This window comes from Rhagoletis pomonella, unplaced genomic scaffold (genome assembly GCF_013731165.1).
Source record: "Rhagoletis pomonella isolate Grant_MI unplaced genomic scaffold, Rhpom_1.0 Rhpom_scaffold_00001, whole genome shotgun sequence".
NCBI lineage: Eukaryota > Metazoa > Arthropoda > Insecta > Diptera > Tephritidae > Rhagoletis > Rhagoletis pomonella.
This window is the reverse complement of record NW_023458555.1, coordinates 116,600,795-116,620,427: the sequence shown is the minus strand read 5'-3', so window position 1 is coordinate 116,620,427 and position 19,633 is coordinate 116,600,795. Positions and strand designations below refer to the sequence as shown.

Genomic DNA, 19,633 nt, shown 5'->3' with positions numbered 1-19,633 from the left:
GGCTCGTTGTGGTCACACTACAATTCTGAGAAATCGACAACTACCGAGTACAACGGATTATTGTGTACCAAGGCTCACCTTCACTAGAGGTTATAGCGTAATGCTACCTAGCAGAGAATCATGGCTCGAAGGAGTTCCAGGGTCTAGAGATGCCATAAGATTCTACACGGACGGCTCCAAACTAGAAATTAGGGTAGGAGGAGGCGTCTACTCGGAGAAATTGGGAACAAAAAGATCATTCCGACTACCTGACCATTGGAGTGTCTTTCAAGCCGAATTGGCAGCCATACAGGAAGCCGTTGACAGCCTAAAACTAGCTGTTATCGCCACTATGGAAATATATATATACTCAGACAGTCAGGTGGCCTTTATGGCGCTTGTCTCTGTCCTTATAAATTCGGAAACAGTTGCCAACTGCCGCAAATCACTTAATGTGATGGCAGAGTAGTTCTCTTTGCACCTGGTATGGGTACCGGGGCACAGTGACATACCAGGAAATGAGAAGGCAGACGAGCTTGCAAGGGCGGGTACTTCCTCTCCACTTTCACCAGCCTGGAAGAGGATGGGTATGCCACTCGCTTCCTGCAAGCTCTTACTAAGGGAGAACTTCCTTGAAGAAGCGGCCTCCAGATGGGATCGCTCTGAAAACTGTAATACAACGAAGCTTACGTGGCCAAAATGGGATGTACGGAGATCGAGAGAAATTCTTACTCTCAATAAAGGCGATATGTCACTGGCCATTGTTCTGTTCACAGGACATATCCTGATAGGAAGGCACGCAGAACTCCTCGGGGCTAGTCACAACTACTGCAGGAGCTGCCACGCGAAGAAGAGCCTGAATCAATAAGGCACTTACTCTGCGATTGCCCAGCACTAGGCAGGAAAAGACAGAAATTCCTAGGTATAGGTCTTCTAGACGATGTAAGCGCAACTGCTAAGTTGGGAATACGGCAGTTGCTAAGGTTCGCAGACTCCACGAACTGGTTTAAGGAGTAGGGGTTTTTGGATCCATGTGGTATCACAATGGGCCCTGATCGGGCGTAAGTGTGCTGGCGCCCTCTGGGCCTAGCAGCCACTTCAACCTAACCTAACCTACAGGAAGCTGTTCCTGCACGACATCTTACATAAGGTTTATTAATGGCGAAAACAGCTATTCCTGTCGTTTTCTCAAGTAACCTGTAACTTTAAAGCTCACTTTATATATAAAGGTTACATTAAAATTTATGATTGTGTCTGAAGTAAAGTATTTTATTATCGGTTTTAAATTGGTTTACAACCACGAAACATACATACGTCAAAAACCGATACAAAAATTCTTAACTTTAGACATAGTTTTATTTTTAATTCAACCTTTAAATCTGTGTTTGTATGGAATAGTACCGTATGTCGGGAAGCTCGCTTTAATATAATGCGGCATTCCCTTTATTCTTTAAACGACAAAGAATTTTTTGATGAGACTTTATAAGAATATTGACTTGCTAGTATCAGAACTATTTCTGCACGTTTATTTGCCAAAAGTTCTTCATCGGCTCGGCGCTAATGAGTTATTCACGATCGTATGTTGCGAATGCGGCATTATACTAAAGCCAGCCTTTCGACGTAAGCTACTTTTCCATATGAACACAGAAATATAAAGTGAGCATTAAAGTTAAAGGTTACTTCAGAAAACGGCCCTTAGTATGCAATTTCTTTATTTTTGAAAATGGGAATTTGGAAACATTGATTTGCTTACGCATCATTATTTTTTTACCTATTACCGGGATTTACACGGTTCAAGTATTGAATTCAATTATGTTTCCTAGTGGAAGAGAGGAGTTGAAAAGAAAAGGGAAAGAGTACATATGCGTCTGTACCGTCAAGTGGTTTCAAGTTTCTTGCTTTGCTGCTGACATTTTCGTTGTTTCCCATTTAAAGAACCAAAAACTGGAATTCAACAAAATTTAAGCGTGTAAAAGCAAATATAAAATGCAAAAGAGTATGAACCAGAATTGCTTTAAAGTACTTAAATCATGTAAATCGGGTGTAATTAAATTTGAAAAAAAAAAACAGTTTGAATATCTTTTTGGAACCATACTATGGTGTTAGTGATTCTGCGGCGATGGGAGAAACTATTGATATAAGCCAGGATTAGTAAAATTTTGGAGATTATTGTATTTCCGTTTGATACTTTGAATGAATAATCATGTAGAAGTCGAGGTACGGCTCGGCTATTTGTAAAATGATTTGGGTCCTTGTAGCGCACGCTTAAAATATGGACTTGTCAGTAAATTTTGGGTCTATAATTCAAAATTATCAAACTAAGGTGTTTAAAATAAAATACATAAATAGTAAATAAGCGGTTTGTAAAACAAAGTTAATTCTGAATTTCCAAAAAAAGTCAGAAAGGTTTCCTAAATATCTCAACAGCGATGTCTAATATCGATTTTTTTAACCTCAATCCTAGAATGTTTTCCCTGTATTAAGTCCAAAGAGCCGGGTCTAAAATAATTAGAATAAAAAAATAGAGCCCCTATTTTCATGCTTACCCTATTTTCACGCGCTTCTGTTGTTCGTCCGCAGAACGAATGCGCCTCCTATCTTCGTCGTTTTTGATTGCTGCATGAACTCCTACGTTTTCGTTAAACTGCTTACGTCCATTATAGAACTCCCAGCGGGTTGGCTTCGTTCGCGAATCTGTGGGCCTCTCAGCGGACCAGGCCTCACGTCGTCCCATCCATTCGGCGACCTGTAGTTTTAAATTAATAATTTTCACAAATGATTAGTTTATTGTATATGATCAATGTGTGTTATGAAGTAATACATACATAGGTGGCAGGGCAGGAAAGAAGAATATTTTCTTATAAAAATAGCATTTTTGTTGTTATTTTCAATAAAACATTATTAAAAAAATTAAAAACCAACTTAAAAAAGATAACAAGTGCAGTAAAAAGCTCCATATAAAATAGGGTAGGTATAGCCGTTTTATGGAGCGATACTCATATGGAGCGAGTCAGTACCGTCGGTAACGATGTTTAACTGGGGATTAGTGTTAACCAGAGATGGTGAAAATGGCCCATAAAGTTTTGTATTTAAAGAATTTAATCAAGTTTTCTTTGAATATATCGAGCCCTTACTATAGTTGTAAAACTATCGATAATGTCACCATCGATAGTTTTCCTGTTTCAGAAAAAAACTATCATTACTCGTTGATATTTTGCAGCAATACTATCGATAGTGTCAAGCGCTACCATTGATAGTTAATGTAATGTTAAAAACTATTCCAAATTAACCGGGACGGCATCGAAAAAGAAGAAACCTATTGAGAATATAAACACTCTTAGGGCCCTTTTTATCAATTTCAATCTTTTTTATGTTTAAAGATTGCTTTAAAATGTATAGTTCTGTCTAAGTAAAGCATTTTGTTATAGAATTTTATTTATTTACATAAACACCCATGTATTACTGAAGCTTATATACAATTAAGAATAAAATTATAAGCCTAGTAGAGAAAGCTTTGGCTGCTATGGCATTCAGCTTCTTCTTATGATGTATAATTAGTGCATATTCTAAATTCTCAAATATGATATATTTATTGTACATGTTGGTTTAAATTTCGTAATATAATTTTTTGATTTGTTTACACTCAAGAAACATCTAAACACCAAAAACCAATAATAGAAATGCTTTACTTCAGACGTAGCCATATGGTTTACGTTATGCAAATGACTACAAGCAATTTCAGTTTATTTTAAATGATGGACAACATTTAATGATAGTAATCCATATAAGCAAAGATAATTGGATTGCCAATGGAAAAAAAAATTTAAAAAGTGTGTTTTTTAAAAAGTTTTCGATACTACGAGTACTTTGCAAAGTATCGAGTAAAATCAACAAATAAGGTATCGAATACTAAAGTACTCATTTTTATACCATCAATATCGATGCTTACTCAATATCGATAGTATCGTTCGAACCCTGGCGCTCAAGGCCTCATATAAAAGATACATTTACATTTATCTTTGTTGTTGTAGCTATATTCACCCTTGAGGAAGGCACTGGGTTGTGTGCTGCTATTTAATGGCCTTCCTCAGACTTTTTATTAGATTTCAGGGTTGTGTCTGCATTATTACTAGATAAATAAATTTAAGCATTTGACAAATCGTAATTTTATTAAAAGAAAATTATAAATGGTGTTGAAAAACCAAACAGACGATCGTGCGAAAGCTCTATTTTTGTATGTTGTTAAAGTTTATACATGGCGATATTGATGGTAATACAGGCAGTGTATTCATTTGTGGATTTGATGTTACTTGAGAATTTAGGCAACGTGCGAGCTGCCAGGTTCTGTTATCAATGTAATTAACACAAGCTTTTCCGCGTGGTTACCTTTCAATAAATAGAATTAACAAATATTCACAAATAAATTTTGATTTATTTTATAACTGACAATTAACGTACGCTTTTTGTTTTTTTCCAGACTCCATTTTGATTTGGACTCCATTACCGCCAACAACTTTAACAGATCTATTCTGCGCTGGTATTAAAAGTTTTGTAACCGGTAAATTAAGTTCCTGTCAAATTTTAAACCTTTTTCGAATTCTGTGTACTCTTGTAACCGATAAATTTTGTTACCATCTCATAAGCTGGTAACAAAGTATTGCCCCGTGAAATATGCAATGCCAGAACTTCCACAATTCTTCATAGCTGAATTGGTGAATATTTTAACTGCATTACCAACGTAACTAGAATCGCGGTGACAAGAACTGGTAACATTTTTTGGTAATAAAATTTTCCGGTTACAAAATCTTTGGTAACGTGCAGAATAGATCTGTAAGTGTATACATATTTACAGCTGTCAAAATTTTGCATGGTCCACGAGCTAGGTAAAAATTATGGCGTTCGTATTCATAACGAGCAATCTGTGTTTGCTCTTTCAAAATTTTCTCTTTTTTTATCAGTTGGCAAAGGCCCTCAGTGGCGGCGCTCCGAGCGTTGAGATAGTAATTTCATGTCAATTAGTAGAAAAGTTCCATGGTGTAATTCTTGCTGTAAAACTTTTCACCAGCGGGTTGAAAATTTTCATTTACCTCTTAGTTGTCAAAAATTTGCAATCCGGAGTACTTTTCTATCAATTGGCACATGTATACCATTTTATGTGGAATTATTCAATAAATTTCGTTTTACACTATACTTTTTGAAACTGTTTGGAGTTAATTATTTTTTGTTTCTCAAAAGCAACTCTGCTTGCTTAGAAAGCGTGTGTACCAATAATTTCACCCCTGGCATATTCATCCCCGAGGAAGGCAGTCACCAAATTCACCCAAGGTTGTTTACTGGTTATATTGTGCTGTGAATACGTACATGTATAAAAAAGGATATAACAAAAATTTGTGAAACAAATACCAACACATAAGTATTTTCGCAATGAATGCGTTTAAAAATATACTTTTCATAAAAACACGCTTTACGCTCTTGTCTTTAGAACGGGATCTTAGCCTGTGGACAAAAACATCGACTTACATATACCAACGCGCTAAATAGGCCAAATACACCGCACAAACTGCTGTTAAAATCTCCTTTTCTCATTTCCTCTACACTGAGAGAAAAATCAACAAGAAATTGGTTAATATTACCAAATTCAAACTTGGAAAGGAATCAGCGTGGTTTTTGGTTAATACTAACAATGCCTTGGTTGATATTTTCAACAATGATTTGGTAATATTAACCAAAATTTTGTTTACATTAGTAGTAGTAGTTGCGCGTAAAAATTTAGGAAATCGCCATTGGCTGTTTTTAGCGAATTTTTCCTTTCAAATAAATTTTTTCCAATTATAAAAATATACAAAGCTAATGAACTGCGTGATAAACTTGACTTAAGAAGCATATTAAAAGACTGTCAAAAATATTTAATCACCCCAATCGAAGGACTTTTCAAACGATTACCTAGTCAATTAAATACTTGTAAAAAAGGTTTGATTTTGTCGCCAGAAAAGTGTGTGAACCACAAGGGGCGAGTTTCAGGGACCTGCCAATTCACTATTTGACTTTGAAGGAAAGAAAAGCAGCGGAAACTGAGAATTTAAATCTTTTAACTTTCCCATGGAATAACTTTTTTCGGAACCATTCTATCCGACTCTGAAGAATTTTGGATAATTGCTTACGGAGTGAAAACCGAAACAGGCAATAAAATGTTTGGAAATATAAGTGAATTCATGTTATTATCCTTGCCGCACTCACTTGCTTTGTTGAACACGTTTTTCCGTAATGAAATCTAAAAAACTAAGATTCGAAATAGGATGAGGTTGGAAAGCCTTAATTCAGTAGTTCGAATGAAGTGTTATATGAAGGCTAATTGTTTCTGCTGCAAAACAGTATGTTATCGACGTTGAATAGCTCAATATATGACAACAACAGAAATGTAAATAATTCAGACACTATAGGCGATTTTGAAGAAATTGTGGAAGTAGCTGACCTCGCCTTATTATAGGTTTATGGCTACTGTACACAAGTACACGCCGAGTTCTTAAAAGCGGATTGTGCCATTAATCAATTAATATGAGTTATAATAAATTTATTAATTGCGCAGTCCTATTGGGAAATGCATTAATACAAATATTTTTTTAAATTATGACTATTTTTAAATAAAATTGTCTCTACGTCACTCTCATTTGAGTGATTTGTGTTATTTATTATTACCCTGAAGACATTATATTCGTTTTTGGTTTTAAAAACTTTATTATAACAAGATCTCATTTTTAAAATTAAGGATTTATTAAATCGATTTCATGAATTTTATTTAAAAAAAAAATGGCGATTTTTGGCGATTTTTTCAGAAATTGCGCTTTTTTTAACAATCTGGACACTTTGATAATAACCCAAAAAAATTTGCAAGAGAGCAGTGAACCGAGAGCTTAATAACACGGGAGAGCTGCAAATTCTTGCTAGTGAAATTTTTACTAGCGGAAGAAGAACAAGAACAAATGTTAAAAGTCGCCATTTGTGGAATTGGTTTAGCACAAACAAAAGTAAAATGAGTGGAAATCAAAATATTAATGATGTACTGGACTGTGTAAGTGCTTGTGTGTAAAGCAAAGAGTTTAAAACTGATTTAAAAAATGTTAACAGCAGAATGTCAAAACGGTGCAACAACTATTCACTTGCAAGTTTTATCTAGTTATGTGTTCAGTAACTTTATCTGTTAGTTTTCTCTTCTTCCCAATTATGAATAAAATCGGCTGTGATAGAGGTTTGAAACTCTCGATAGTCAACTAGTACTATCGATAGTTTAAGCTTTTTTGAGAAAAACTATCACTACTCATCGATAGGGGCAACAAAATAAAACTATCGATAGTACCATCGATAGTTTGACAACCCTAGCCCTTAGACTATGTTTAAACAGGCCAATTAGCTGAGACAGTTAAGCTTTAAATTGCGGAATTGAGTTTGGTACAATCGTACCTTAATTTTGTTTGAAAGTGCATTCGGTAAAAACTCACAATTTTAGGTACAGGACAATAACTTCTCAGGAAAGTTCTTATTTTTATTGACATTTCAATGCATTTTCTGTTGCGGGCAACAATACCTTCCCTTCTTTGTGAAGGGGCATAAAAATGATACAAAAAGGTGGTCAAAGTAACGCAACTGTAGTTGATTTCGCCCGATAGACGGAAAATATTTATTTTTAAACGTCAGATCGGAGAACTGGGATGAAAGTGATTCACCTTTTCTACAACATAGTTTTGTCTCGCGCTGCTCGAAGAGATTCTTTTCATAGCCAAAATTTGTCTAATGTGAATATAGAAGTTGATGTGGTATCGAAAGGAATTGTTATCCTCATATCTTCTTTATATAGAAATACATATTTACTTTTTAGGTACATCTATCTACTTTTAAATAAAGTTTTCCGTAAACTAGGTACAATTTTATAATTAAATTTTCCATCCCTGATGGAATATCAGCTGTAAAAAAGGACCAGAAATAAAAAGCTGATTGCTCTTTGTTCAATAAACATACCTCCAAGTCAAAATTAAACATATCTAGCAGGGTTGCATTAAGAATCTGACACAAATTAATTGCCAATTTATTATTAATTGACAGTTAATAATTTGAACTTTTGTATGATAAATTGTGTAAAAATTAAAATTAAATTTAAATTAAAAATGTTTATAAGTGAATTATATTTTTATTAATCATATGGTTTGAGTCATATTTGTTTGAGAAAAATACACCGTAGTAGTTTTAAAATTTCAAAATTACATTTCTCGACTGAAAAATAAGTTATTTGAGCTAACTCGACGGCACACAGTGTGCTTTTTTAACACTTCATGCCAAATAATCGTAGCGTTTTCGACAGAAGCAATATTTTGATATGAAACAAAATGGCTTTGATAGCTAATGTAATTCAATTTCAAGGAAAAATATTGCCATTGAGCCACAATCACTTCTTGACCTTAAAATTAAAATTGGTCAAAAATAGTGTTCTTCGAAAAAAAAACATGCAAAATCCAACGGATATATAAAAAAAAACATTTTTTGTATATTTTACTATACTAATATTATAGATTTTGAGACGAGAAACACGATTCCACTGTTTAAAAACGAAAAATAATGTCAACCCCTCAATTTGAAAAATGCATTATATATTGCATTTTTTATGATTTGCATGCAGCTGTGCATCCTTCACATAATTTTATATGCCTCGAACAACAAGTGAGTTTTAGTGCTATTTAAGACCTTTAATTTAAGCCAAGGTAAAAGTCTCCAGACCCTTTGAGAGCTAAATTATTACAATTCTGAAGTTAAACTTCAAAATTTCATTCGACATTTTACGCAATTTTTTTCTAATTTTGGAGTAAACACGAGTACAGCAGTTTCGAAGTTTGGTTTAAAATTTTTATAACTTGGCTCTCAGAGGGCCTAGAGGCTCTAATTAAAGATCTTGAATTCCACTTTTGTTCGAGGGATATAAAATTGAGTGAAGGATGCACAGCTGCATGCAAATAGAACAAAATGCAATATGCAATAAATAACGCATTTTTTAAATTAACGTGTTAACATTTTTTTTCGAATTTTTAACAGTGGAATCGTGTTGCTCGTCTCAAAATCTATAATACTAGTATAATAAAAAATACATAAACTCCTTGTTTTGGAATAAATCCCGTGGATTTTGCATGTTTTTTTTTCGAAGAACACAACTCTTGACCAATTTTTTTAAAGTCAAGTGGTAATTGTGGCTCAATGGCCAAAATTGAAAGGGGGGGGAGGTGTAATTTCCCAAATCAAACCCCCCCTATATTCGGCCCTGCGTCATGGTCACATTATAAACGATTTGAATTTTCGCAAAAATAACGTAAGTGACATAGAAGATAGTAGCGACACTATATAATCTATACTAATTATAATTATAATATATATAATATATACTAATTATAATTAGTATATTATTATAATTATAAATCAAGAAGTCCCTTTTTTTGTAACAGGTAATCTAGCGAACGGCTGGTCCGATTTTCATGAGATTTTGAATATAAATAGCCTTTAGCAACCACCATGTTTTAGGCAAAAAAATTACTTTTTTCCGCTAGGTGGACCAGGGACCGATCTATTCGAAATATCTTATTATGGTCCGATTTGCTTAAGATTTGGTACGTAGGTAGCTATTTACCTAGATTAGCATACAGGATCCTTTTTTCCGGGAAGTGGACCAGGGACCGATCTATTCGAAAAAATTGTATTTATTTTCCGATTTGCACAAAATTCGGTACGCGGGTAGCTTTTTGCCTGGATTGGCATAAAGGATCCTTTTTTCCGGGAAGTGGACCAGGAACCGATCTATTCAAACAAATCGTATTTATGATAATATTTGCTTAAAATTTGGTATGTATTCCGCGAAGTGAACCAGGGACCGATCTATTCGAAAAAATAGTATTTATGGTTCGATTTGATTAAAATTTCGTACGTAGGTAGCTTTTTGCCTGGATAAGCTTATAGGATCCTGTTTTCCAATTTTCATTCATTGTCGAATATAAATAGCTTTGAGCCACCACCATATCAAGGGGCAAATTCGGCACTAGGAAAGTTTTTTTCCGCCAATCAGAAACAACGGATACAGCGAAAAATGTATTCATCAGTTCGTTTTCATATATAATGTAATTCATATATTCCAAGAAAAGATTTTACTTCATAAGATATTCTTTTGTTCCCAATAAACCAGTATGTGTGCTTCGGGTGTAGGTTAGCGTGAGCCGAAAATCCGCTTTTTTAGAATTTTGATTGGTAATAGCAAAAATATGGTTCATTACACTGGGAGACAAATGGTAGGGGTCAGTGATCGGGAAGGGTTCAAACTACCGGGGAAAGTTATATCGGTAAAAAAGAAGTTATACGTGTCCCGGCGTTTCGCTGGGTCACGTCTAGGAAACGAGATATATCGATTTGAAGTTAGTAACTATCATATAGGGGAAATTGTCACCTCCGGTGGTCTTTTTTTTGACATAACTCGAGAATCGATAGTCCAATTTTGCTCAAACAAATTTAAAAAAATTAAAAATTATAATTTCAATCTGTTCATATACCTTTTTTCTATATAATCAACAGTTTCGCCGGTAAAAATAAATGTATGAAGAAAAAAAAATATTTTTTGCCTAAAATATTAAATTTTTTTATTTTTTAAATTCATAAAAAATCCAAAACGGAAAAAAGGCAAGTCGTATTACTTTCACGCAAAGTCACATAACCTTTAAGCAAAATGAGACATAGATCATGAAAATCGATGGACGCGTTTCGCTTTGATTCACAATTAAGTGAAGGTATCTCATTCTCAAGGTGACAATTTCCCCTATATGATAGTTACTAACTTCAAATCGATATATCTCGATTCCTAGACGTGACCCAGCGAGACGCCGGGCGACGTATAACTTGTTTTTGACCGATATAACATTTCCCGTTGGTTTCATCCCATCCAGATTTTGACTGTCGCATAGTGTTATGATCTAAAAACAATCTGTGTGAAGATGACAATTTTTGGTCAATATTTTAGGCTCGCCCAAGTCCATCAAAGTTCAAGTGAAAAAAAAAAATTCTTAGCTTACTCCGATTCGCTACAAAAAGGGTTCATATACCAAATTATATAGGACTAATACTTTCGAAGATACTTGCAATTTTAGTAAAAAACTTATCTATACTAATTATATAAAGGGAAGTCCTTTTTTTGTAACGCGAACGGCTTTACCGATTTTCATGAAATTTTGTACGTAAATAGCTTTCAGCAACCACCGTGTCATAGGCAAAAAAAATTAACTTTTTTCCGGTAGGTGCACCAGAGACCGATCTACTCGAAAAAATGTTATTTATGGTCCGATTTGCTTGAAATTGGGTGCGTAGGTAAGTTTTTGCCTAGTTTAGCATAGGATCCTTTTTTGCGGTAATTGGACCAGGGACCGATCTATTTGAAAGAGTCGTATTTATGGCCCGATTTGGTTGGAATTTGGTACGTAGGTAGCTTTTTGCCTCGATTAACATAGAGGATACTTTCTTCCGGTAGGTGGACCAGGGACCGATCTATTGGAAAAAATCGTATTTATCGTCCGATTTGCTTAAAATTTGGTAGGTTTTTGCCTAGATTAGCATATTGGATTCTTTTTTACGGTAAGTGGACCAGGGACAGATCTATTTGAAACAATTGTATTTATGGTCAGATTTGCTTGAAGTTTAGTAAATACGTATGTAGGTAGCTTTTTGCCTCGATTAACATATAGGGTATTTTTTCAGGTAGGTGGACCAGGGACCGATCTATTCGAAAAAAATCTTCTTTATTGTTCGATTTGCTTGAAATTCGGCACGCAGGTAGCTTTTTGCCGAGATTAGCATATAAGATCCTTTTTTCCGGAAAGTTGACCAGGGACCGATTTATTCGAAAAATTCTTATTTATGCTCCGATTTGCTTCAAATATGGCACGCAAGTAGCTTTTTGCTGAGATTAGCATATAATACTCTTTTTTGCGGAAGGTTGACCAGGGACCGATCTGTTCGAAAAAATGTTATTTATGGTCCGATTTATCTACTATTCGGAAAATTTTTACATATGGTTTTTCTTGAAATTCGGTACACGTATTATAGATATACATAGAATAGAATTGAATGATTGTTTTACAGTTGGAAAGGTGTTTAAAGGCGTTCCGCGTTCGCGCGCCGCCCCGCGCCACCCGCCACGTCGCGCTCGTGTCCCCTGGCCCCCTCCTCTCCTTTCGCAATTATGCACTGGTGGAATTATAACCGTTTAGAAAAAATAATGATAAGAAAATGACACTAGTTCACTTCTGAAACTGCTTTTTAATGTCTAAGTAATGGGAATTATTGCATGTGCTGTTATTGCATGCACCCCACCCATGGTGGAATTATACCAAGTGAAGTAATATTAGAGTGAAAAGAATGATTTTGGCACTGCCTTATTTGAAAATTTGCCTATAAAATGTGAGTACAAGGCAGCCGAATATCAGAAAATAATGCTAGACAGCTGTTTTGTTACTTCACCTGTTTATTGCGCCATTCATCCCACCTGCTTGTAGGTAAAATTTTACATATTTTTACATAATTATTTCGTACCACATGTTCGATTCGTCTTCGTAAACGAAATCCGCAGTTCGGAAATAGTGAAGCAAGTGATGACAATGCAGAAATTTTAACTGAAGTTAAAACTCAAAACAATATTCTCGGTGTTTTATGCTGCGTTCCGTGCAAACATTTTAAAGTTTTCCAGCAATATTTTCAGCATATAGAAGCATGCAGACAAAATTCATAGAAAAATGCTATGTCCGATTTGCCGAGCAGTTGTTAAAGACGACGCTTTCCCCACATTTTGTTTGTTTCATATCATTCATTATATCACATTTTTTGTTTAATTGTATTTTTGGAATAAACAAAGTTTTTTTTCCTTCTGTCAGTAAACTCTTTTTGTTGCAAATAGTATAAATAAGCAATGGGAATTAAGGCAACATTTGTTTTATTTGCAACCTTTGTTGAAATCAATCGGAGATACCAGGCGTCAAAGTAGTCAAGTTACCACCGTTAAATCTACTACCATAACCATTGCGGTCCTTCATTTGCTGTGACTAAACAGAATAAAGAAAATTCTTGATGAATGCCTACAAAGAAAATTGTAAGGCATTTATTATATTTTGTCTGAAGAAAGTCTATGTATATTGGATTTCTGTAGTCCAATGATACTCCCCCATCTTGAAATTACCTCCGGTCTCATGGACACAGGATACAGATTAAAGGACGATTCATCATCGTACCGGATCATTGTTGCCGCAAGAAGAATATTAACGGGAAATATAACTACCATTTTCTACTACAAAAATGTGTAGAACAGGCGTATAAAAATCGATAAATGTGAAGTAAATACGTATCGTCACCCGTATGCCAGAAGCATGAACTTGGAAATTCACCAATTATTAGTTATTGGGTTGACTTGATTAACTTTCGGATGTTCTATGTTATACCAAAACCCAGAATACCATGCGTACATGGAAACAACATATTGTACAATTGCAATTACATGAATGTAGAGTTAAGTCTTGTAAACAAATCCTTCAAACATGATTTCCCAAAATTTTCATTGGGCGTTCTAAGACGTAGCAGTTGTCTAACTGTTAACGGTTTGTCTTAGAAACGCATAGTTGAGTAGTTTTGGTCAGCTCAACAGTTGGCAACTTTCCGCCGTTTTTTCCATCGCAAATTTTTTTCGCTACCTGAACTCAACGTATGGTGCTTAACCTAAACAGCTGATAGAAAGGACTGCAAACGAATTTATTCAATTTTATATTACTAATGTGATAAAGTAACTACAAATTTTAAAATAATACTAAGTTTCTAAATTTACGTCTATTAAGATATTTGCTTTATAATTATACACTGTTTAATTCATTATAACATTGAACGATTTTTTCAACGCGGCGGCGGAAGTCAACGTTGAATTGGAAATACTATTGGGGCAACTACCTATTGCAATTTCATTTGTTTACATTTATTAGCTGTTCATTTGACACAAGAATGGTAGAAAAGAAGATTGCGCCCTGAGCCTTGCTGTGACCATGATTCAATAATGAAAGGTTTTGCAAGAAAAACTTTCTCTCGCTCTAATTTTATCAATGACACTCCCACCCTACTCCTAAAAACAAAAACAGTGATATTTCTTTACCAAATTTCTTTGCAACTTTTAAGAACATATTTAAATTGTTAGTAGGGAAATTTTTGCTTTTTAAATTTGAACAAATTTTTGTTCTTCATTCGCTGGCGCCAACAAGACAAAATGGGTGCGAATCGTTGGACTACAGAAATTCAATGTAGGCTAGAGAGACGAAATTCCCTTAAATGCCGAAATGTATTTGTCGATATTCGTGGAGACCTCTTGATTCTGCCAAGTCGCTGTAAAGTAAAGCGTGCAATGGTTTTGGTAAATGAGCCAACGAAGATACTTAGGTATTGTCCTCCACAACACAATCCTCGTGTCTCCGAATGAGATTTTGACGCAATATAACATTGCCAAACCGCATCCATAGGCCCAATCGTCACACGACAGCTCGGTTTAGTCAATGGCGCGATGTAATTGCACACTTAAAAGGTGTCCGCACGAGGAGAATGTTGGCTGGAGACCAACTTTGTTGAAAGCGATTAGTTGAAAGGCCGTTCAACCAAAAGTTGAACAATGCAAACGCGTTTTTATGGCGAATATTTTGATATTTTTTTAAATTTTGATATTTTTAGTCATTCAAATTTTTTTTTCGTGCAACCCGGCCTGAGTTGAACGCAAAAGTTGCCTGAAAAATCGCCTCGTGCGAAAGCCCCATTACGCCACTTCTCATTTGACGATGTAAATCACGTTCCCTATCTCAGTCGTTCAGTATCTGCATAATCTTTTTATTCTTCCTGAGTTCGTCCGGCACGAATCGCCAATTGCGGCTGTGTAAGCCAGTGTTGAATATTCTCCCCAGAACATTAAAAGTGCGACATCAAAGAATTCGAATTACCATATTCGAAACAATCGAGCCACAACCGCGAAAGAAACGTAAGCTCCGAATTTTTTTATTTGCCATTTTTTTTTAAATAAATATTGCATATTTTCCACAAACAAATAGCTTCTTCATATCCATTATCTGGCAAACAAATACAACAAAAAAAAAGCTGAAAGTGGAATATCCATTCTCGAGTTATGCGCAATCTGACGTACGCAAGTTTGGTATATACATAGAAATATTTATTTTTAATAACAATCGGGAGTTATATTCGATGTAAATAAGCTTGTTTAAATTAAATAATTAAATCAAATTTGTTTTTCTTTTAAAATACCACCATTCACTATTAATAATAATAATAATAATAATAATAATAATAATAATAGATTGGCGCTTACACATATGTTAGTGTTTGGCCGAGCTTCTCCTCTGATTTGTGGCGCGCGCCTTGATGTTGTCACACAAAGCGAAGGGACCTACAGTTTTACGCCGACTCCGAACGGCGATTGTATTTTTATGAGAAGCTGTTTTTCATGGCAGAAATACACTCGGAGGTTTGCCATTGCCTGCCGAGGGATGACCGCTGTTAAGAAAAAACCTTTTCTTTTTTATTTATTTATTTTTTTTTTGCGATGTTGCTTTGACCAGGGCTTGAGTCCAGGTGCTGATGAGTGAAAGCGCGCACTGCTTACCACTACACCACAGCAGCCGACTATTAGCCATTCACTATTATCCACACCTTTTTATGGAATTAACTCCCATTGTAGGAAGTGTGATTGAATTCTTCCCGTTTTTCTCCTGCTTCCATAAACCATCCCTGTGGGTGAGAGTATCAAATTTTAGAAAAAAGCTACTTACTAAACCTTTAATAATTGAATCATGGCTGTGACGTCATGAACGAAACAGTACGAATAGCAGACATAGAAGAAATGGCAAAATCCCCTACAAATGATAAACAAAGTAGCGAACATTCACGTGAAATTGTGAAATAAACAATATATATTAGTTTATTATAAGAAATGAGAAAAAGTTAAGAAAATGTGCCAAGCATATATGTTATGACAATAAACCTACAGATGCCTAATTGGAAAAGCTGTGGATCAAAATATCTAAATAAAATCGAATTATACCAGAATTATATTGCTGAATATCAAAAAGGAATTAATGAATAATAAAAACTAAATTACAATTTTAGTGAATAGTTCTTGCAAATAATGCTATTTTGTGGTTGAAAGGACTTCATCGCCGGCGGGAACTAATCAAATTCTGTGCCAAATCCAAAGCAAACGGAAAGGCAAAATAGTTGTTCATCAAAGATTTGTCTGAAATATCGTTATTGAAACTCGCCACTGAACACTAAATTTGTAAAAATCACCTTTTTCACTTAATTGTTAGTTTGTGGCTCTTTGTGGTAAATGTTCTTAAGCGAAACACGTCACCTCAAAGAAGCTGGTTGTCAAACTCAAACCAAGAAAGATAGCGGAACGTTGAGGGCGTAATCTTCTTTTCTATCATTCTTGGATTTGACAGCATATTCATAAAGCCGTTTCTAATACGTAACTGTTGGGTTCAACAGTTGAGCTAAACAGCTACGTCTTCTGAACGCGCCCATTTTTATACATGCATCCATGTTTCTGGAATGCGGGGGAAGATTTGCCGATTTGCTTTACAAAAATTATTTAAAAAGCAGACGTCTCAGCAAACCGGTTAATCGTTTCTGCATTTATTTCACATTGATTCTCTAGAACAAATTTTCAATATATGCTTAAGATTCATAAACCTAAAGGTAAATTTTAGAAGAAATTAAACCGACAATTTATTAAAACTAGTAGTAACCCCCGAAATTCAGGTGAGAATTCAGTAATGAAATACTTACTGATATTAAGAATTTGAACTTAAGTAGATAATAAAACGTAATATTCATGAATATACTTTAGTATTTAGCTCAAGATTCATTTAAATAACTTCATGAAAGACAATAATTAATCTTTTATTGATAGAGACCTAATAATTATAACACTGTGAGACAAATGGTAGGGGTCAGTGATCGGGAAGGGTTCAAACTATCGGGGAAAGTTATATCGGTAAAAAAGAAGTTATACGTGTCCCGGCGTTTCGCTGGGTCACGTCTAGGAATCGAGATATATCGATTTGAAGTTAGTAACTATCATATAGGGGAAATTGTCACCTTTGGTGGTCTTTTTTTTGGCATAACTCGAGAACCACTAGTCCGATTTTGCCCAAACAAATTTAAAAAAATTAAAAATTACAATTCCTTTAATTTGTTCATATAACGTTTTTCTATATAATCAACAGTTTTGCCGGTAAAAATAAATGTATGAAAAAAAAAATATTTTTTGCCTAAAATATTAAATTTTTTTATTTTTTAAATTCATAAAAAATCCAAAACGGAAAAAAAGGCAAGTCGTATTACTTTCACGCAAAGTCACATAACCTTTAAGCAAAATGAGACATAGATCATGAAAATCGATGGACGCGTTTCGCTTTTATTCACAATTAAGTGGAGGTATCTCATTTTGACAAGAATATTTCCCCTATATGATAGTTACTAACTTCAAATCGATATATCTCGATTCCTAGACGTGACCCAGCGAAACGCCGTGCCACGTATAACTTGTTTTTGACCGATATAACATTTCCCGTTGGTTTCATCCCATCCCGATTTTGACTGTCGCATAGTGTAATACACGTATGTTAGTGTTTGGCCGAGCTTCTCCTCCGATTTGTGGCGTGCGCCTTGATGTTGTCACACAAAGCGGAGGGACCTACAGTTTTACGCCGACTTGGAACGGCGATTGTATTTTTATGAGAAGCTGTTTGTCATGGCAGAAATGCACTCGGAGGTTTGCCATTGCCTGCCGAGGGACGACCGCTGTTAAGAAAAAACCTTTTTTCTATATTTTTTGCGGTGTTGCTTTGACCAGGGTTTGAACCCAGGTGCTGATGAGTGAAAGCGGGCACTGATTACCACTACACCACAGCGGCCGACAGCCTAGAGACCTAATAACCCAGGATAATTTTTAAGTTCTTAAAGGACCTTTCTCAACTCAAAGCTTCGTACAGTGGGCCGTAAGAAAAAGTAATCTTAAATGTAAAGTCCAACCTTTCACAATATCTGTCCAAGGGCTTTACTAGTCGTAATCTGCCACGCAATAATCACGGAAAATTTATGAAAGGAATTTAATATCACACTTTTAAACTAAAGCTTTTGGTACAAAAATTCAACCACTGATTCTAAAAATTTTAGAATATGTATACGGACTAATTTGGATCGTTCATTCATTCAAAAATCACATTAAAAAATATTTAAAGCTTTGAATTTTAGGGTCATTCAGGGCCCTTTGAATTTCTCAGCTATTTTTATTTTTTGCTTTCGCGAAATATATTTCAAAACTATAAATAATACCTAATACCGTTTCCGAATCTCAATACCACGGAAGTTAGTTAGTTAGTTAGTTAGTTAGTTAATTTTCTCGGTGTACTACATAGAACCAGCATCTACCAAACGCAATTGAAATTACTAGCATACCAAATCTTAGTAATGGCAATGCTGACTCTTGTATGCACAAGATCGTAAATGACGCGTTGGGTGTTTCTTTCAATGCTGATAACATAGAAAAATGTTTTGTAAGGAGAGTAAAACCTAAGAACGCAGGTACATCTACTCGCGATATTCTCTGCGTTCATTTCTCTTCCCTGGACTTAAAAAAGAAGAAAATGATTGCCAAAAGAAATGCAAAGTTAACATCAGAGCTTTTTAATGACAGTAAACGGAATATTTATATAAATGATTCTCTTACTAAGTACAATAGAGCGTTGTTTATGGCGGCAAAGGGGGCAAAAAAGGAAAAAAGTATAAGTATCTGTGGTTTAGCAACTGCAACATAATGATGAAAAAGGCTGATGATGATAGGGCCGTCGTTGTAAGAAGTTTTGAAGATCTGTCAAATTTGAAATGATCCTAAATCACCTTATTAATAACGATAGCCTTAGCAATATCAGCCTTATTAATAACCCCACCTTAATTTCCAAAGATGCCTTTTTTTGTTGTCCATCAAAATATACGGAGTTTAAGGCAAAATTTCGACTTGCTAGTTTGTAACATTGAAGTTTTTCTAAACCTTCCAGATTTTATTTTTTTATCTGAAATTTTATCTACGGTTATGAAAAAGATCAATATAAAATACCGTGTTACAATTTTTATGCAAACACAAACGAATCCTATGCAGCAGGAGCCGTTGGAGTTTTCGTGCGTGATGCTTACGACTGCACTCTTTTAAATCACAATTTAATAAGTGCAGATGTTTTAAAAATATCTTGCAGTATTAATGGATTGCAAACGAGTTTTTTATGCGTTTATAGATTTCATTCAGAATCCTTTTGCACGTTTTTGGAAGAATTTTCAATTCTGTTGAGGAATGAGGACGCTGAAAATTTGGTTGTTCTTGGTGATTTTAATGTCGATATTATGCATTATTCTGTCTTTTCGGATAATTACCTTGTTGCTATGGCTAATCAAGGACTGTCTTTGTGTTTAAAACAACCCACCAGGCCAACTTCTGAAACTTGCATTGATCATGTCTTCTGCCGCTTTAAGCATTTCCCACAGAACTTTTGTT

The 19,633-nt window shown here is 34.9% G+C and overlaps 1 protein-coding gene across 1 annotated transcript in view; it reads right to left on the bottom strand.

Moving 5' to 3' along the window:
• Positions 1–2,505: 2,505 nt before the first annotated feature.
• The window catches only part of LOC118735542 (cadherin-86C-like), a 403,126-nt gene continuing 385,998 nt past the window's right edge, over positions 2,506–19,633 (bottom strand). Inside the window, exon 6 of the mRNA XM_036465349.1 lies at positions 2,506–2,725. Coding sequence (XP_036321242.1) covers positions 2,522–2,725 — 204 coding nt within the window. The 3' untranslated portion in view covers positions 2,506–2,521. The remainder of the gene's footprint in view (positions 2,726–19,633) is intronic.